Source organism: Heterocephalus glaber, unplaced genomic scaffold, assembly GCF_053883595.1.
Source record: "Heterocephalus glaber isolate CG9 unplaced genomic scaffold, H.glaber_assembly_v1.0 deba00001613, whole genome shotgun sequence".
In the NCBI taxonomy this organism is placed as follows: Eukaryota; Metazoa; Chordata; class Mammalia; order Rodentia; family Bathyergidae; genus Heterocephalus; species Heterocephalus glaber.
This window is the reverse complement of record NW_028258384.1, coordinates 12,487,788-12,508,484: the sequence shown is the minus strand read 5'-3', so window position 1 is coordinate 12,508,484 and position 20,697 is coordinate 12,487,788. Positions and strand designations below refer to the sequence as shown.

General features: G+C 35.3%; 1 protein-coding gene across 3 annotated transcripts in view; it reads left to right on the top strand.

The window, feature by feature from the left end:
- The window catches only part of Chm (CHM Rab escort protein), a 251,328-nt gene that overhangs the window by 175,110 nt on the left and 55,521 nt on the right, over nt 1–20,697 (top strand). For 2 of the 3 annotated variants that reach the window (XR_015445585.1, XM_004868870.3), the window contains exon 9: nt 16,560–16,637. The exons of the other annotated variant lie outside the window; for it this stretch is intronic. Coding sequence is in view for 1 of the 2 variants with exons in the window: in XM_004868870.3 (XP_004868927.1) it covers nt 16,560–16,637 (78 nt within the window). In the remaining variant the exon portion in view is untranslated. The remainder of the gene's footprint in view (nt 1–16,559; nt 16,638–20,697) is intronic. 3 annotated transcript variants of the gene reach the window in all.

Here is a 20,697-nt window from a genome sequence, read left to right as displayed (position 1 = left end):
AGTAATATACTCTACCTCATAGATACCATGTTGCTTTTTTCAATTTTCCTTGAGCTTGTTGTTGTTTTGTTTTTTTGAGACAGAGTCTCACTATGTAGTTCAGAGTGGCTTTGAACTCTCTTGTAGCCCAGGCTGGCCTCAAACTCATGGCAATCCTCCTACCTCAGCCTCCCGAATGCTGGGATTACAGGTATGTGCCACCATGCCCAACTTCCTTGAGCTTGTTATAAATAAGGAGCTCAAGTGGCAGTTAAAGAAGTAAAACAAATGGAAAAAGTATTTAACTCAGTACTTCATATTGCAAAGAAACTACGTGGATTCATATATTCTTTTAAACTTTAATTTAAATGAGACAAGTGGGAAGTTCCTTTGGTGTGTTGAGCCTTGTGATTTTTACTGTTGCATGTATGGGAATGATTGGTTTGACTAGTCGATCCTGTCATATAATTGATAATACTTAAGATGAGTTCCAGCTACAGCTTTGTGCAGTCAGGCATTACATGTTGTCAGTCTATTAAAATAAAGTTAACTCATTTTTTTTAAAGTCTAAAGACTTTGTTAAATTAGAAAACAAGTTCTCATTTTTAAAATTAATGTGCAGAAGTTATTTTATTGTGTATCTTTGAAAGTGACATTTTATTTTTTAACTCAATGTATTTAATTTTGACAACAGAAAGACATGTCCACAAGTGAATAAAATTGTCTTTTAAGTCATCAACTAGACCCAGATATTAATGTCAAATAAATGACCATCACTCTTCCCCGTCACCAAATTTGTATTCCCTTTGTGTTAATTTCAGAACTTTTCAAAACTTCTGAAAACTGAAAATTACCTTGATATTAAATGGTAAATAATGGAAGTATAAAATTTGTGAACATTCTCAGTAAGATGAATTCAGCATGCATAAGTTTTAAACTCCTTTATCACTGACTTTCATCACATGGGTATATATTTTTTAATCTAACAATGAAGAGATAATTCTAAATTCACTGTTTACCTTTATTACTTGTTACGGTAAATTAGAAATGGAAACACTGTAATAGTTTTCACAAAAAAGAAAAAAACAACGTGGCCACCTCAGGTCATCAAATACCTTTCTCTCTTTCCCTATCTTCTAAAACTAAAGAAGTAAATGAACAGTTGGAGAATTCTACCAAACTTATTAATGTTTGCATTTTGCTGCTTTGATTGATATGTTCTTTTAGAAGTATCATATTTTAAATTTTAATATACAACATCCTGAATATTGTCTAGCGTGGAACATTCATGGCAAAGGTAAATAAAACATAGTAAACAACTGAGATATAGACATTGCAATCACAAATTCCTACAGGGTGCAGTCAGGCAGTGGAAAGAAAGTGAAATGCACTGGAAGAAGACAATAGGGTGTGGAGAAGACCAAGGTCAACTAAATAGCACATGACTCATCAAAGGGAACAGCTACTCTGGGAGCAAAGATCTTGACTGCAAGCCTAGTGTTCCTAGATCTAGATCCTCTTTTTCGAAGTCAGATATCTAGTTTATTTATGCAGAAGTACTTTTTCTTTAAATTGTGAGGTCAAATAATATATATCTATGGGCTGAATTTATCCTCTAGACTACCAGTTGGCAACTCCTTGCTATAGGTAAACAACATTTTTTATTTGTATATTTAGGAGAATGATATCTTTCACCAAACTGAGTTTTGAAAGCAATTTATTTTTACTATTTTAAATGCTTTTTCATTGCATCAAGATCATAGGAACTATGGTAGGTAGTATATTTATACCATGCATATATAACTACCTTAGAAGTCTGCACTTGACCTCAGTGTGGTGGTGTATGCCTATAATCCCTGCACTCTGTGAGTCTGAGGCAGAAGGATCAAAAGTTCAAGCCTCATCTGGACAGCATAGCAAGTTACTGAAACTCTGTCTCAAATTTTAAAAAGAAAGAAAACGAGAGAGAGAGGGAGACAGAGAGGAAAGAAAGGAAAGAAAAAAGGGAGGAAGTGAAGAAGGGTGAAGAATGCACAGGATAAGGGGATGAAGAGATGGAGGGAGAGGGGAGAAAGGGGATGGATAGAGGATGAAAAAAGGAATTAAGATGTGTGAGGTACCAACCTCACACAAGAAATGTAAACATTGTATACTGCAAATGTGTGCCAAGAAAGAGAAAGGAAGGAAGGGGATCAAGAGATGGGTGGAAGGAGGAAGTAGAAAAGGGGATCAAAAAAGGAATTAAGATGTATTATATACATGTACCAATTCACCACGAGGAATGTAAACATCATATACTACAAACATGTACTAATAAATAGATATCAAAAACAAACTAGGGATGTAGCTCAGTGTGAAGGCCCTGAGTTCAGTTCCCATAGTGAAACCAAAAGCATCCTAGTGGTTTTTTTCATCTCACAAGTTGAGAGCCTAGAAACTCTAGGGTTAATCTTTGACTCTGTCCTAATTACTATGTCATTTCTTCTTAATCTCTTGGAGTTAGACTTTGCTTAGTTTCCACCCTTTTGCCATTGCCTAGGATTTACTACTTCAGGAATTCATTCTTTCACCCACAGCTTCCCTCCTACTCCCACTATTTGCCTCCTTCTCCTTCCCTCAACAAGCTGACATGTCACATCCAGTGACAAATCCAAAGAACTCTACCTCTCTTTTAATCCCTTTCTGTAATGATTTTGTTCTTCATCCTCTTCCTGTCATTCCCCAATCCATGTATGCATTCAGGCATTCAGGTATTCATGTACATTCACACCTTTCTAACTTTGCAAATTTTTTTCTTGCTTTCTAAAGTCTGTCCCTATCTTGCAGCTATCTAACCTGTTCTTCAAATCTTGATTCAGGCCAGTTGTCAGACATTCCACTGCCTAGGATACTAGAAGTTGTGTGCTTATAGCCAAGTACTTTAACTTTTCTGATGCTCTATAAGAGAAAATTGGTTTACTTGTTTTAAAGGCTTTCATGAGTTCTGAAATTCTGAAACTCTTACTCCAATAATACATGTTGACTTTTTTTCTGAACACCCTTATACTTTTACTGCATGTACTTAATACAATATTTAATATGACTTTATATAATATTCAATATATACTTAATATAATTATTTTAAAATTAATTTTTCTCTATTATACTTATGCCATTTGTCTTGTCTGATTAACAGAAGGCTAAATCCATGACTTACATTTTTTTACCTACTGTGAAACTAATGCAGTACAAGACCCTTAATAGCTGGTTGATTTGATTTCAGTTTTACACATAGCCCTGTGTGAATCATGGCTGATAGCTGTTCCATCAGCTCCCTGCTCATACCATTAACCTTCAAACTAAGAAAGTAAGCAGGGCTTTCCTAGGATTTGCCTAAAAACTATTTTTTTTTTTCAATTTGAGTATGTAAGGTGCCATTGTGCCAACCAGGAAAAAAATTGAAGTACTATGTCTGATCACAGCAGCCTGGGTTACTTTTGCATGTGAAACATCTCAGTTTAAAATGTAATAGTCTTGAGCAGGAGTTCAGTTTAGGAGAGGGCAGTTAAAGGAAATGAGTTGAGCTGGGAAGCGGAGAAGTTATGGAGGATGTGTAGTTTCAAGATGGAGAACAGGAACCACACAGAGCAGTAAGACAGATTCTTACTTCGGCAAGAGTAATTTGGTAATGATTACCCAAAGGGTGAAATTCTTGAATATGGAACCCACAAGAGTACAGAACGTGATTTTTGTGAAGTAATTATACCTTAACCATCTAACAGACTTCTTTGAGGGAGTTAAATAAGGTGTGAACAGGAGGGACCCAGTGATTTTCAGAAAGTCTTTAATACGATTTTTATAGCAAATACTGGTTTCAAAAGTATGGAGTCTCACAGTGGGGTTGGGGATAAGGTTTAGTTAGGCATAATTTAGTTACAACAGAGGAAGGAAATAAGGTGGTTTAAATGAGCTTTCACTTGCATAGGGAGATATTTACAGTTGACTGTACAAAGAATCAATGTTTTCTTTGTTTGTTTTGTTTTTATTAACAGTTTTATAAATGATTTGAGAGCCAGGATAGTAACTTCACATCTCTCTATTAACATCCTTTCTAGTTTATAGTTGACGCTTAGCTTATAGTAAATAAGTAAAATTTTAAGTTGAAAAATACTAACTAAAGGACTGTTTCACAAAGGCCATGTAAAAAATGCAGGAAAATGACATGTGTGACTGTGTCTCTAAGAAGATGATCTCTGCATATTTTTCTTTTTCTTTTTTTTTTTTTTTTTTTTTTGGTACTGGGCATCGAACTTGGATCCTTGCGCCTGCAAGGCAGGCAGCATAACCACTGAGCTAAATGCCTGGCCCTCCACATATATTTTTCAACCCATGAATGGAATCTAGGAGTCCATAGGGCTTCCTGAAGATGTTATTGTTTATGCATTTAGAAATACCCTCAAAGTACTGGACATAGCCATGAAGGAAATTAAAAATAAAGGAGAGGAGCATATTCTTATCCAGGCTCAAATTGAATACCTCTATTTGTGCGATTTGGATTTTTTAAAAAGCAGCAAAATGAAAGAAGGCTTTAAATAAGGATTAAATGAACCAGAAATGAATGTATCATTTATAGACTGTCATACCAGAGAAAAGGGCTAAGAAAAGATCAAAGGACATCTTATAGAGAAATGTAAGTGGGATTATATGATCTATACTCCTGTTATGTCAACTTCATTGAATTAAGAAACTCCTAGCAGATTAGTAAAACATGCTCCTAGGTGTATCCCCATGGGTCATGAAGGACTAACCTTGGTTACTGTATATGGTCCCTCGCCCATTCCTCCCTAGCACTGTTCCCTGCTCTGCTTCTTGCTGTAGTGAATTAAACAGATTTGTTTCACCATGCCCTTTGGCCATGAAGTTTCTGGCTTAGACCCTGCCCCGCATGTACTGAATCTCTTGAAACCATAAGCTAAATTAAACCTTTCTTCCTTTACCTTGTGGGTGTCTATATTGTGTCCTAGTGATGACAAAGCTGACAAATACACTTTATTATACACTTTATTATATACTTGTTTTACTTCATCCCAAACATTTGAACCAAGAGCTTTGAATTTGAAAGAGCAATTTTTAAGTGAGAATATATATGTGTATATATATCACAAATAATAAAGATGATGTTAGTCTGTATATTCAAACTGAAAAGTGCAGTGTTAACTAAGTTAAGTGTTAATTGAAATTATATTTAAAGAATAGTGAGGAAGAAGCAGTGACTTCCATTCGAAATCCTCTTGACACCATTGCGATAAGCTATATTGAATAATTCATTGAGTTCATTGGGGCCTTTGTACAAAGCAGGGAGCCGCTGTACACATGAACTATAGAACTGGACCCTAGCTTGTGATCCACGCATATAGGTTGACCCTCAATGTTTTGAAAGTCCTTATTTTTTAAAGACTGAAGGATAACTTTGTGTTCTATAATTTATGCTAATTTATTCTAGACCCCTGGTATAATTATTAATATAAATCTGTTTCTGTCACCAAAACATAAGTTTTATTGTCACTTTCCTGTAGAAGATTAAATTTAATGACAGCTGGAAAAGCTGCAAAAATGAATATATCATCTGCAGAATGCCACAAAGAACAGAGGAGGCAAGATAGCTGAGATTTATAGAACAGAAGCAGATTCTGGAACTGAGTTTTCTGGAGGTTATGTATTGCTTTTTGACAGCTTTTTCTAAGTTAAGCATAAGAATTATTCCTTCTAAGAGTGACATCACTTCCGAAAGAGCATTCCATCTGTGTACAACCTTTTTCTCGAGTATGAAATCTGCATCAGAAACCACATTGGACTCAGATACTTGTGCCAAATAATTTCTTGAATTACTGAGAGTTCTGTTTTTCTAAGAACATGGTAATTCCTTGAAGGCACAAAAGCTAATTCTGTTCATTGTGCCCTCATATCTAGAATTTAGTACCCAGCCAGTAATCTTGATGAAAGGCCAAAGGATAGTGATTCTTGAGGTTGATAACAGGTATCTCTAATAAACAATCTCCAGGTGGAGTTACAGTACTTTGCTGCTTCAGAGTAATACCTGTGTAGGAAGACCCTTAGTTTTGAGCAGTTTTATTTGATTGTTCATATTTCAAGCTAGTTACTGATTCTTATGAATATATAAATTATCCTAGACTTGTTCCCAGGAGAATATCCTACTTCTGTGTCTAATCCATTAACAGTTCTTGTCTTAAATTTGTCTCCAGTCTCTTTACTTCTTCATCTGCATTGCTGCTATCTTGCATCAGGTTACCATCATCTCTAACTTAGTCTACAGCAGAAATAACTGGTCTTTCCTCTTCTACTTTTGCCTCTTTGACAGTTCCCACAAAGCAGATAGGCCTATCTTTTATAAAAATACAAATCTTATTATGTCACTACACTACTCAGTACCTTCTGGTGGCTTCTTATGATACACAGAATAAAATTCAAGGTCCTTACCCTGGCTTTAAAACCTTGCATGATCAGGTCCCTGACTGTCTCCATGACCTCATTTTATAATATATTTCTATCTATTCCCTGTGTTCCAGCCTTGTTATCCTTTCTCTCTCTCTCTCTCTCTCTCTCTCTCTCTCTCTCTCTCTCTCTCTCTGTTCCTCAAACACAGAGCTAGTTTATACTACAAGTTGTGAAATTTGCTGTTTGTTCTCCTTGGAGTATTCTACCACATCTTTATTGTGGTTAGTTTCTCTTAGTCAAGTCTCAACTCAAATAGTTCCTCAAAGACTCTTTCTGATTACCTTGTCTATATCCCAGCCCCTATATCCACCTCTTATTATCCCATTTCATTGTTTTCAGAAAAGGTAACACTATCTACAGTTATTATATTTTTCTCACTAAATAAATTATATGACCACAATGACAGCATTTGTCTTGTTTGTTTTTATGTCCATAATGGTCAAAACTACATCTTATGTAAGTAAGCCTAATTCCATAAATGGTTGGGGAATAAATGAGTAGATATCAGTGTTTGTTGCTGACAGTATGAGCAGTTTTCTTAAAACTCTTTCAGTTCTCTCAGTGGGAGATAGTTGAATTGACCAGCTCCCAAATTTGCTTAAAGTCTATTAGAAGAAACTCCAGACTTTTAATACCTAGAGACCAGTTATCATACAGTCAAAGCAAGGTAGCCTACAGACCCATGTAGCTTATACAGTCTATATAAACATGTCTCCTTTGAGTACAGAAGGTACCCAGTAAAAGCTTTATTAGGTACCTAATAAAAGCTGCAGTGCATTGAACATTAATGATATGTTGGGCACAGTAAGCATTTCACATGCATCAACTCATTCAATCCATGTAGCAACCCATCTTATTATCCCCATTTTATGGTCTGGAGAACTGAAACACAGTCACACAACTAATAAGTGGGATAATCAAGAAAGATACCTAGGCAGTCTGACTCCAGAGTTTGAATGTCCACATTGATTGTACAACTATTGCCTAGAGCTCAGCTTTGTACAGTTTGCACATCATAACTGAAATGGTCCATTTGACCTCTAGTGAACTGGAATTTTGATTTTGGTGATTTTTGTTTGCTAATATCCCCTCAGGTTCTGTTGCAAGGCTGGTGTCAGGTGTAGCTTGCCATTTTGGCTATAGTGGATCACTGAGAATGAGGCCATTTTATAGTGGAGCACTTATTTGAGGTTTAAATTTTTTTTTCAATTTTTATTTTTGATAGGCCTGCTGAATAGACTCAAGTCTCATAGATAATTAATACTAATAACTTATAGCAGGGGATGAAACCTGAGTTGGATTTTTTAATGAACACACACTGTTTACTGAGGCTGCAAGAGCTGTTCCTGTTATTTAGCTCTTCTGAAAGAGCTTTGTTCTGGACCATTAGAAAGTTTAAGCTGAGTTGAATGGTAGCTTCAGTCTTAGTGGGGATTTGGGGGAAAGATGATGCTGTGATTTATTACCTGCTCATAGTTGCCTTTCCAGGAGGCAGGTCCACTCCAGGAAAAATTTGACACTCGCTTCTGTCACCCACTATACAAACAGTCCCCTTCCCTGTACTTCCTGATCAAAGAAAGATGCCAAGAAAAAAGAAAGTTAGGAATGGTACTATGAGTGAATACTCTGCTAATATAAATGTGTAACCAGTAAACATTATGTAGTAATATGAATATGCAATATAAGTATGCAACCTATACACATGCCATATAATATATAACATACCATATGATTCTATTTGTATCATGTACATGGTGTGTTTACTGTAAGCAGCAATAAGACTTTGGAGGGACCTCCTTCCACCATGGATATGTGTGTGTATATATATGTGCGTTTTCTTATTTACATATTTCAGACCAGCAGATATAGATAAACATGATAGAAAAGTCAATGTACTGTTTTAAACTTACTGCTATGGTAAATATGTATGTATGGAGGTAGTTACAAGTAACACAGTTGAACTTTGAATGGATAAGTACAATCACTGAAGCCTCATACCTTTTTTATTTTATGAAAATATAAAACAAAATTTCATAACAAAATAACAATAGGTAATACACTATATCATTATCTTCAAAGTAGTTACTCAGAGTACAAAACATAGACAAAGATTCTCTCTTATCAGAAGAAATACATAATAATACAAGACTTTCTTTTTAATTAAGATAGACTAGTATAAATGAAATAAATTAACATATATTAAAATTTTTTTGAAACAACAGAATATGGAATTTGGGGGAAGTATTGTATTTGAACTTTTCCCTACTTCCTATTTTTCTGTATTATGTGTTTCTCATATAAGAGAAACCTTACACAATATTTAAGCTTGTGTGTCTGACTTATTCCACTTAACACTATATTCTCAACTTGCATCCATTTATCTACAGTTGCCTCAAGTTTATCTTTCTTTAGGGCAGCATAGTACTCCATTGTATATAATATGACATTTTGACATGGCATACCGGTGAATGGACTCTCCCCCGCCGCCCAGTACTGGTGATTGAACCCAAGGTCTTTACACTGAGATACATCTCCAACCCATTTTTATTTTTATTTTTATTTTTTATTTTGAGACAGGATCTCACTAAGTTGCCCAGGCTGTGGTTGAACTTGTGATCTGTAGGGAACAGGGGAAGGGGACGTTACCAGAACCTCTGCAGTGAGTCCTGGTCTCCTGTGAGCCACGGCAGCACATGGCGAATTACAGGAAAGGTAGAAAAATGAGATTGTGAAGAAGCTGAGCTTTGGGTCTGATCAGTGCTGCTCTGGGCAGCAAAGACAAGAAGCCCTAGCTTGCAGCACCTTTTATTCAGTACATCCAAAGAAACAAATGTAACAAATGAATAATGTAGATTTCAGTATCATATTGGGATGAACAAGGTGTAACAAAAGACTGGGTGGGGGCGGCCGGAAATCTAAGAACAATGAGGAACTATGCAGATGAAGATTTAGTTCCTCCCAGGAACCACACAGATGAAGATTTGGTTCCTCCCAGGGCATCTCCCACAGGTGTGGTCTTGTCCTGGAGGATTACAGCATCATGGGATCATTGAGATCTCCCTTGTGACCTGAGGCCAAAATGGAAGTATGTCTTGGAGTGTTATTGCTGGCCTGTAGGCAGGAGAACTAGGCCTACTCAAATGATTTTTCCCTAGAATTATGTAGCATTGCTCCCAACAGTGATCTCCCTGCCTTAGCCTCCTAGAGTGCTACAATTCCAGGCTGCTGCTTTGTCAGTTTACAGTGTGAGTTGTGGTAACACTGAAGTACAGTGATGATACTTGATGGTCACTCAGATTTTAATGGAATTTTTTGTTTGGTTTCTCTTTAATAACATTTGATAAAATGTATTTTTAGTAACTTTTATTGTGTAATACTACCTACTGTATTTATTATTTAGTAGATTTTTTTTAGTGACAAACCCCATAATTCTTAACTTGCCTCCAGTCTTCATACTGCCCTGTTAAATTGCAAAGATTATTACAGTGAGTATAATAATCTCTCAATTTCTATACATGCTTGTCTCCCAAAAAGTAGATGTTTATTCTTTTTTTTTAAGCAGGAAAATTTATTGGGGAGTAGGAATGGGGAATAAGAATGGGGAATAGGAATAGCTCCTGAGAAGCAGGAGGGGTCCTGAATGAGTTGCCCTGTTTATTCTCATCCGTGGATGTTGAATGGATTATATATGAATTTGTGGTGCATAAGCTAAGATCAAAGTACCTTTAGAATGATTGTCTTTGTTTATTTATTTATTTATTTATTTGGTACTGGGGATCGAACTCTGGTCCTTGCGCTTCCAAGGCAAGCGACAGAACCACTGAGCTAAATCCCTGGCAAGAATGATTGTCTTTAAAATGCCTAGCAATTCACATTTCATAAAGTGATTTATAAAGTGTGTCAATAAGCTAAAAGTATTAAAGAAAGTGCTGTGAGTAAAAGGTAAATACTCTGTAATGATTTTTTTGAAAGGCTCTACTTCGTACATGTTTGCTTCCAATGCAATAAATGGCAATCTAGCCACCCAAGGGTTAAAAAAGGCCTTACTGATCCACAAAGAAGCTACCAAAAATGGCAAACCTCCAAAATGGTAGTTAGGTCTCAGTTTGGGTGTGGTTTATAGCAGCCATCCTAGGGTAGAGCAGAATGTCTGCCATACTAGCCATGCTTATTATTTGAGCTTTAAGTGCACTGCTCAAGAACTTCACACTGTTGTACTTTTTACCCACTTATAAAAATTTTCTTCTGTTATTCATTGTTGCCAAGTAGTTCCCACCAACCCTCCCTCCAATTTTTTTTTCTAAAGACGAAATATGAGAATGACTGGGAAGAATAACATACAGAGAGAGGATTCTTTATCAATATCCTCATTTTCCATGACACTTCTTACAAATCACTGGTTTTTGTCATGGTGCATAAGATACATGAAGAAAATAGAGGTGAGAAAAAAAACAAATACCACCATGGTAAGCTACATGTTATGTCCCATTTTAATAGATGAACCTGGTATGCGGGGAAAACTGCAAGAGAAGCAATATATAACATGTAAACATAAATTCAGCTGTACAAAGTATATAGTTGCAAATGTTAAAAATAAATAGTTAAAATATTCTTTCCAAAAATATGTTTTATATATATTCTCACTTAAAATTAAGAGAAAATTTAGTTGGATTATCACAAACATATCTCATTAGGCTTTTTACAGTATTCCCTGTCGACCACTTGACTAATTCTTTTTTTTTCCCCCATTAAATTTATTGGTACATTTTAGGTATAAAATACAGTTACATACATCATTGGGATCTTGTACCATTACAAGAGTATCTTGGTTCTTATTTGTTTCTCCTTCCCCTGCCCTCCCTTCACCCCCTTCACCCTTCCCTGTTTGCAAAGACTTTGCTTCCATTTTATTCCTTTTCTCATATTTTTTCTTTTCCCTTCTTTCCTTTCCTCTACCCCTCCTACTTCCCCTGCTCCTTTAGACCTTTACTTCCTGTTACACAATATCAATTATACATTTTTTAAATTACAATATCAAGATCTAGGAGACATTACCACAGATTTTACAGAATTTAAAAGGATATAGAAAGCATATTACAAAAATCTTTTTTGAAATAAATTTGGCAACTTTTAAGAAGTACCTTGGAAGACAAATTAATGAAACTAACTCTGGAGGAAATATAAAATTTGAATAGCACCTATTAAAGAAAGTATATTCCTAGCTTGAAAATCTACCTGTATGACAACAGACTCCTATACATTTTAAGTGATAAATTATATCAAACATTTAAAGCAGAAAAAAAAAGGAACACTTCTCCCCTCATTTTAGGAACTCAACATTGTGCTAATACTAAAATTGGACAAAGATAATAGAAAATAGTATGAACATAGATAGAAATTTGTTAAACAAAACACACTATTAGAAGTCAGATCTGGCAGTATGTAGAAAGTGGTTTTATTATAGGGATGGCAGTGTTGGTTCAGCATTGGAAGCTTCACCCCCAAAAGTCATCATTTTAACAGAGGAAAGGAAAAAGCCATATGATCCTGTCACTAGTTGGAGAAAAAGTATTGGACTAAATTCTACAGCTGTTCATGGTAAAAGTTATCAGGAGACTAGAAGTAGAACAGAACCTTCTCAACAGATTAAAGACATGTACTCCATACTTCCACCGAGAATGCCTTATATGAATGGAGAAGATACAATGCTTTCTCCCTAAGGTGGAGAACAAGGGCAGATATGCCTACTCTTCATCTGTCCATTAAACTTTGAAACATAGATCTAAACCAAAATAGTCTGGTAATAAAATGACACAATTAGGATAGGATTGGCAAGGTAGAAGCAAAATCTTTATATGTAGATGAAATGATCATCTACAGAGAAAATACTAAGAAATCTCTAGGAGCCCCTAGAACTTGTACTTGAATTTAGCAGGATTAGAAAACACAAGGTATATATAAAAATTGAGGTCTGTTTGTATTTGCTATAAATGAAGACTTGGATATTGAAATTTAAAAGTTATGTAGGAGTACAAAGGACCTAGAAAAGTAAAAAGAAAAAGAAAAAAAAAACAGTGTTGGAAGACTAAGTTTAGTACCTAATTTTAAGACTTCCTCTAAAGCTACAGTAACCAAGGCAGTGTTGATGTAAGGAAAGACATATAGATCATTGGAATAAAACAGAATCTAGAAATAGAACCACACATATACGGTCTACTGAGTTTTGAAAGATTATTTAACCTTAACATTTTATAGAATATAAATTCAATTCAAGAGCCAAGGAAAAGATAGTGTTTTCAGCAAATGGCACTAGAACACCTGGTATCTGTATATAAAAAATTAACCTCAACCCTTTATTTTCATACATAAAAATAACTTGAAAGGATCTATAAACCTAAATATGAAAGCCTAAAAGTATAAAACTTTAAGAAATTATAAGGGAAAATGTTTATGAATTTAGGGTAGGCAAGAACTTCCTAGGATACAAAAAACATGATGTATAAAAGAAAAAAATTGATAAATGAGATTCCATCAAAATTTAAACTTTAAATGATATCATTAAAATGAAAAGTAGTCCTTAAACAGACCATATTTACAATGCATATAACCTATGACCAGAATATATAAAGAACTCTTACGGCTCATTAATAGACAACCCAATTAAAAAGTAGACACAAGATGATAAATAGCCAGTACAGCACAAGGAAAGGTGTGCAACACTAGAATCAGAAAAATACTAATCAGTACAATAACAAGATTGAATTTATACACTCATTAGGGAGCTGAAGTTAAAAGTTTTAAAAGCCTTGTCATGACTTTTTCTTTTTATTTAATTTTCCCCCTTTGTGTTTAATTTGCCATGCCCAACGGATTCATTCTGCTGGGCTTCCTGGGGTTGTGATCCTCATTGTCTTTTCCTAGGCTATTTTCTAACATTTTTTGGAGTGTTCATTTGGTATTCATGAAGTTCCTAAGGTTCTCTTTATCATGAAAGTATCTTATTTCTCCATCAATTTTGAAAGATAGTTTTGCAGGGTACATCAATCTGGGTTGGAGGCTGTTTTCTTTTAGGGCTTGAAATGCGTGACTCCAAGTTCTTCTTGCCTTGAGGGTTTACATTGAGAAGTCTGTTGTGATTCTGATGGGCTTTCCTTTGTATGTGATTTGTTTCTTTTCACTCACTGCTTGTAGAATTTTGTTCTTCTGTTGGGTTTCTGGAATCCTATTATATGCCTATGTGTAGATTTTTTTTGATCAAGGCTATTTGGAGTCCTATATGCCTTACTTATCTGTATGTCAAGTTCTTTTCCCCTCCTTGGGAAGTTTTCTGCCATCACTTCTGTGAACAGTTTTTTTATGTCATCTGCACTCTCTCCTGTTTCTTCATTGACTCCAATCAGTCTTATGTTATTCTTCTTTGCATTGTCTAGCAGCTGCTGGATTGATTTCTCATGTTCCCTTACAATTTTAAAGCAATTTTTCTTTTCCTGGTCACTAATTGCAATCTTATCTTCTATATCTGAAATTCTGTCCTCACATTGGTTCATTCTGCTGCATAGACTTTCAATGGAGTTTTTAATCTCCTGGAAATCTGTTTGCATCTGTTTTATGGATTTCATTTGCTTCCTGTGTTGGGATTCCATCATGTTCCTCAGATCCTCTATTTTTTTATCTGTGTCCTCTCTAGATTTATTAGCCATATCTTGCACTATGGGCATAATCTCTGGTCTTATGTGAGAAATTATTTCTGTTTTCATTTTTTCCAGATCCTCTTTTGGTGCCATTTCAGGGAGTCCAGGTGGTTGAGTATCAGATTGTTCCATCTCGTTTCCCTTTGGGGTCGCTGTAGGTGGTCTGGAAGTCTGTTTTTGAGGCTTATTTACATGTCTTCTCATTTCCATGGGTTGGGGGTGGGGGTGTTGCTGGCACCCATGCGGCTCACCTCTGCTGCCTTAGGAGCAGTGGATGACGGCAGGGAAGCCTCCTCCTGGGCACTGGGATTGGCTCACCTCCTCTGCCCTAGGAGCCATGGAGTGGCAGCGGCAGAGCCTCCTCCTGGGTGCTCGGATTGGCTCCACACTGATGTTCTTTCTCACCTGGACTCCTGTGATCATCCCACTTGACTAATTCTTAACATTAGATACCTCTATTATGTAGTATTTAAAAATCTTTTTCCAGAGACCTCATTTAGCCCAGAAACATAATACAAATTAATTTTCAGAAGAATGTTTAATAAAGCAGCCATGTTAGTGCATGCCCGTAACTCTGGGAGGCTGAGACAGGATGATCACAGCCACATAGAGACTTAGCGAGATTCTGTCTCTAAATAAAGAAAGGACTGGTTTTGTACCTCAGTGTTAAGGCCCTGAGTTCAATCCCTAGTACCAAAATATAAATAAAGGTAACAATATGTTTCATAAATATTGTGATATATAATAAAAGAAGATATTTATAGAAAATAAATTCATTTTTATTTAATTGGATTCCACGGGTTTTTGATAATATAGTAGTAGTTTGTCACTTAATATTTTATAATTTTTCAGCCTTGTCCCAACTTCTAATTGAGTCTGAATTTGATTCTTTTGTTTACCATAGAATCTAGGAAAACATTTAAAAGTACTTATTTGCTCCAATGGGAAGTGGTACAATAATATTAAATTTTCTCTAATGTGGCATGCGTGCATGCGTGTGTGTGTGTGTGTGTGTGTGTCTGTCTAGACAAGGACCAAACTGACTAAAATGAAAAACTCAGTTGATCAGTTGTGAACAGCTCATTTGTAGCTGAAAATGAGGAGCTTGGAAACACTGGTGCTACCCTCACATGCCGTAAAGCCATCTCCAGGCAAATGAAGCCATTGATTGAAAGGTCCATTTGGGGGTCTTAACGTAATTCAGCCTGTTTATTTGGGGTGGGCCAGTAACATTTCACATGTATATGGATTTTTGTTGGTCTCAATAGGAAATTGGCAGTGAAGATTGGCTGATTGTCTTAATCTCAGTTTCCTCTGTATAATCTTGGGAGTTACAGTTTCATCCAGCTACAGACTTCTAGAAATTCTACTATTCTTTGATTCATCCATTTAAAGCATATTCATAATCTCTACTTAGTAGTTCTCAGTATTGTTTTGAGCAGTTTAATCCTGTTGTTTGTGTGTCCGCTAATTCTCACTCAAGGTCTGATAGTTTTTTATGCATCATATAATTTTAGATTCTAAAGTCATCATCAAGTAATTATCTTTGGCAGTTTTACATGGCCTTCATTAAAATCATGTCCTATGAGAAAGTTTTAGTTATGCTTTCCACAAAGCACTACAGTTGTCACTGACACAGAGCCACTTTTCATATTTCGTTGGTTGGATAACAGTATCTTGTATCATGTAGTAATGTAGTATCAACCCCCCCCCAACCTGTGTGAGGTTAAACTACCAGATAAAAGAATGTTTTTTCTCCCTCTATTAGTAAGTAGATTTCTTTTCTAGATCATCCTTTAAGTTTAGCCCCTTAAGAATCTAAGTGTTATGAGAGAGTATTTCCTTTTCTGCTTCTTGTCTAATTTTGATTTTAAAGCCGCTCTTCTCCCTACATGGACATTTAAAACCAAGTACTAAATATTACTGAGAGAGACAAACTCCTTAGAGTATCTGATTCATTAACTCATATGCTTTCCTTTTATGGCAAGTAAAATTTCAGTCTTCCATAGTCCTCCCTGGTTGATCTCTTCCTAACACTTCTCTGTGGAGATTTCTATTGGGTATCTCATACGTAAACTTTTGAGGATATTTGTGGTTTATATACCTTAGGTATACAGGAGCTCATTTTAGTAGGATATTTAACCCTTGCTTAGGGACACTTCTCACTTAATCCCAATTCTAGATTTCACTGTTGTATTATTATTACCAGTAATACCTGTGCCACATCAAGACATTGCTAATTTACCTCTGAGATTCTTAATACCATGATAGAAAAAAATTATAAATTATCAAAATGTTTTATCTTTAATACCAAACACGAAATGTAAAATACTTAATGTTACCTCAGGCTTCAACCCAGTCATCCTAATTCCCATGTTTCTAATCTCTTTCTAGGATGTGTGCTGTGTTTGGGGGAATCTATTGTCTTCGCCATTCTGTACAGTGCCTTGTAGTGGAGAAAGAATCCAGAAAGTAAGGATGATATAAGTAACGTTCCTGTATCTATGCCCCTAAATACAGGTGAAAAATCCTAAAGTTGATTTTAAAAGAATGATTCTTGAAAAATCCTTGGTATTAATAACATATCAACTTTGATTAAAAGTAATTTGTGTTTAGGTCCTCCAGAACAAAGAAAGTGAGTTCAGAATATAGAAACTGAATTAATTTTCCTGCAGTATGACTATACAATAGAGTTCCTGATCATCCGAGCTTGGAAAACAAATCATTTCAGCTGCCCGGGGTGCATGATGAGTGATGTTAGTTTTCCTTTTGTCCTTACCTCCTCTAATTGATTTTCATCAGATGATAACAAAGCCCTCTGTTACTGCATTTTAAAAAATGAAGCTCACCTAAAGACTCATCAAATTGATCTCTGCTGATAATGCATGTCACTCTAAGAAAAAAGACTTTAATGAGTTTTTAGGTAGATTGTTATAATAAACTATGCTGCCCTGTTGTCTGAGGATAAGTTCTTTTATACCTGTGTCCAGCCTAAGGCTGGTTTCAGATTGAAATAAGAATTTATCTTCTTTTTAAAGAAAAGCTGAATACTCTATTTACCTGTGTATTTTCAAATTTCAATTATTTTTCTAGAATGTATTATTACTAAAATATGTACTTGTCTAAATTACATTAAATAAGATACTATTCTACATTTTCTAGGTTTTACACAAACTGAACTGGGTCAGGTAGATCAAGTTTTAGGAAGTATTGAAATTGCAGTGTTTTTCTTTCATGTTATAGTATATTCTTAAGTATCTCCTTACCTATATTTCTTGTATGACTGTTTGTAGGAGTATATAATGAACAAGAATTTTGGGGGTAACAAACTATCTTAATATTTCAAACTAGAATCTTAAACAGTATAAATTTTAACCTTTTTCTATTCATTTTACAATAATTTTGTTTAGTCCAAGTGGCATAAAATAGGTATTAACTTCTCGTAGACTAGTTATAGTACAATAAATTTGTATTTTGAAGGATAACAAAAATCTCACCTCTAGAAACATATAGTACTTAATGAATATGCAGTACTTTAAGAAAAATTGACACATGATTTAAATGTCTTGTAAAGTACTTTTAGCACTGTAACAGAAAGGTACTACATATATGAAACCTGATAATCTACAGTGAAAAAATATGTACCTAAAGGCCCAGGATATTCATATCTTGGCTTCTGAAGAGTTCTGTGGAAGTTCTTGAAGGAGTAGTGCTCTTTATTGCACCCAGAGTTGTTTTTCCTTATGCATTCATTTTGAATCAATAAAATGTCACCATGTCAGAAAGCTCGTTTGATGCTTATTTGCTTAAATCATCTTATCCTTTTGGGGCCCCATTCCAGTCCCACATTTTATTCTCAATGATGAGGACTTTGCATAGCTCTGTTACTTTTTTAAAAATGGGTGTTTTAATACAATAATACCATTAGTTAAACTAAAGGCTACATTTGCCTTACCGTTGACAGAGTTTTTATGATATATTCTGCACAAAGAAGCTCTTCTTTACTATTTGTGCAGATTTCAGTTGCACCAGGTAGCTGAAGGCTAAAGATTTAGAGACCAAAAGAACTGTCACATTGGTAGTTTTCAAACTTTAATGTGCCTAAGAATTACCACATACGCTTGTAGAAAAGACAAATTTCTATGACATCCCCTTAGAGAGTAGAATTGTATAATATATAGAGAGAACAGCCAGGAAATTTAGTTTTAAGGAACACCACAAGTGAAATCTAATGTAGGTACTTCTTAAAAGACACTGTGAAGCACTGGTATATAAGGTGAATTTAGCCAAGAGTACTATCCGATACACTGGGTGCTGTAGGGCCTAATTTATTCCAGTGCTTTATCAAGATGAACCTGCAAGATACACTGGCAATCAAATGTAAATTCTATATAGCAGGCAAACTGCTTCTAATGTGACATCCTTTATGTCTTCATAGAAAGACCTGAAACATAATATTTGCCATATAATAACACTTAACACGTATACTAAGGTCTGTTAGCCCTGAAATGAAAGAAGACAGAATTTTGCCACTACCGTAAATGACAGTGGGAAAGTCCTTTTCTCTGAAATAATTACTTTAATTGCAACATGAAATAGACAGACTGAGGTAATCGTGGAGTTCCAGATCTACCATGTTATAGTTTATTTACAGTTCATAGAAAGTACTTAGCTTTTATTTAATATTTAGAAATAAATAATCTTGAAATGTTTTATATGCCTAAATGTAAACTATTCTCACATATTAGATAACCTTTGCCAGGCATGGTGAAGCATGCCTATAATCCCAGCACTCAGGAGGCTGAGGCAGGAGATTTGCTGCAAGTTCAAGGCCAGTCTAGGCTACATAGTGCATTCAAGGCTATTTTGAACTACATAATGAGACCCTGTCTCAAGAAAAAAATTAGATAATCTTCATTCCCAGTGATAAAAGGCAAAATTGAACAATCTGTCTATTTTTATGAATAAAAACAAAATAGCACAAAATCTACTTTGTGTTACTTATGAGCAGAACCTCATTTTACCAATGAATATCATTTTCTTGTCTATCTTGGTTTTTAAAGATACAAACGTATTGCATATTGCATGCGATTCTTATACTGGAAAATTTATTCTAAGTTGTAACTTAATTTCTGTAATAATAGGACAGTTTTGTTTTTTGTGGTTTTTTTTTTGGTACTGGGGATCGAACTCGGGTCCTTGCACTTGCGCAGCAGGCGGTGAAACCGCTGAGCTAAATCCCCGGCCCTAAGACGGTTTTTAAAACTTGACTTACATTTATTATAATCCTGATTTCTGCTGTACTCTCACTATCTGAATTGCTTTAGTGATTTTTAAAGTTTTTTCTTATGAAGCAAGCATTACTTCAAATTGTTAGTTTATACCTTCCGTAATAACTACCAGATTTATATTAATTTTTCTCCTTTTTAAAAATCTATGCTAAGCTGGGCGTGGTGTACATGCCTGTAATCCCAGCACTGGAGAGGCAGAGGCAAGAGGATTGCCCCAAGTTCAAGGCTAGCCTGTGCTACATAGTGAGTTCAGGACCAGCCTGAATTACAAAGCGAGACCCTGTCTCAACCCTACTCCTGCCCCCGCCGAAATCTATTCTACCAAGTGAAATAATCTCTAAAGCTACTAGCATTGATTCAGATTGGTTCAGGCTAATGTGTTTTTCCCCAAGCTATTTTGTCATTCAACATCAAATATTTGATACAGATAACAGTAATACAGATTTTTCTTAAGACTTAAATATAAAGTGAAAGATACTTTTTTGAGGAAAAAACCTTGACCTTATAGTTGATTATATCTACCACACACTTCTTGTTAAGAAGGATAATGTAATTTAGAAAAGTATTTTACTTAGTATAATATTAAGTAAGGCATCTGCAAAGATTTACATTTGTCCCCTTATGGTTTTACTTTGCTTCTCTTTCCCTATATTTCTTTGTAGAACACTTGACATCCCTTCCTCCCTTTAGTTAGGAGCTCCTCATGCTTCAGGTCAGAGTTCCAAGTTTATTTCCTGATCCCACAGATTAGAACAGAACCCTCTTTTAGAACCTAAGTCAGATCCCCTTGTATACTTACTGATGAGCTCTCTATAAGTAAAGGAAGGACCTTAGTATTGCATCTCAAGAATCAAGGCAGGTTCCTAGCACCATTATACTCAATAACTTTGACTGAAATGAACAAATGAAAATTAAAAGCATATTTTAGCCATTTTTGTGCTTTCTTTTTCACTTTACGCTTAGAAAAACTGGTAGGAGCATAAATGACTATAGCATTGAGTTTATCGTGTTGATTACACGTCAAAATACTATACAGACTTGGAGAGAATAAATGAGACATTGAAGAGGCACATGAAATAAATTATATGAAATGCGTAAACCAATGTACACTTGTTTTCTACTCGATTGTATTTTTAATTTTGATTTATTTTTCCTGAGACCCACACTGCCTGTATTCTCTTCACTAGGTCATGCTTTGGCACTGCTTTCTTAATTTGAGAGGATGTAGTTATATATCAGTG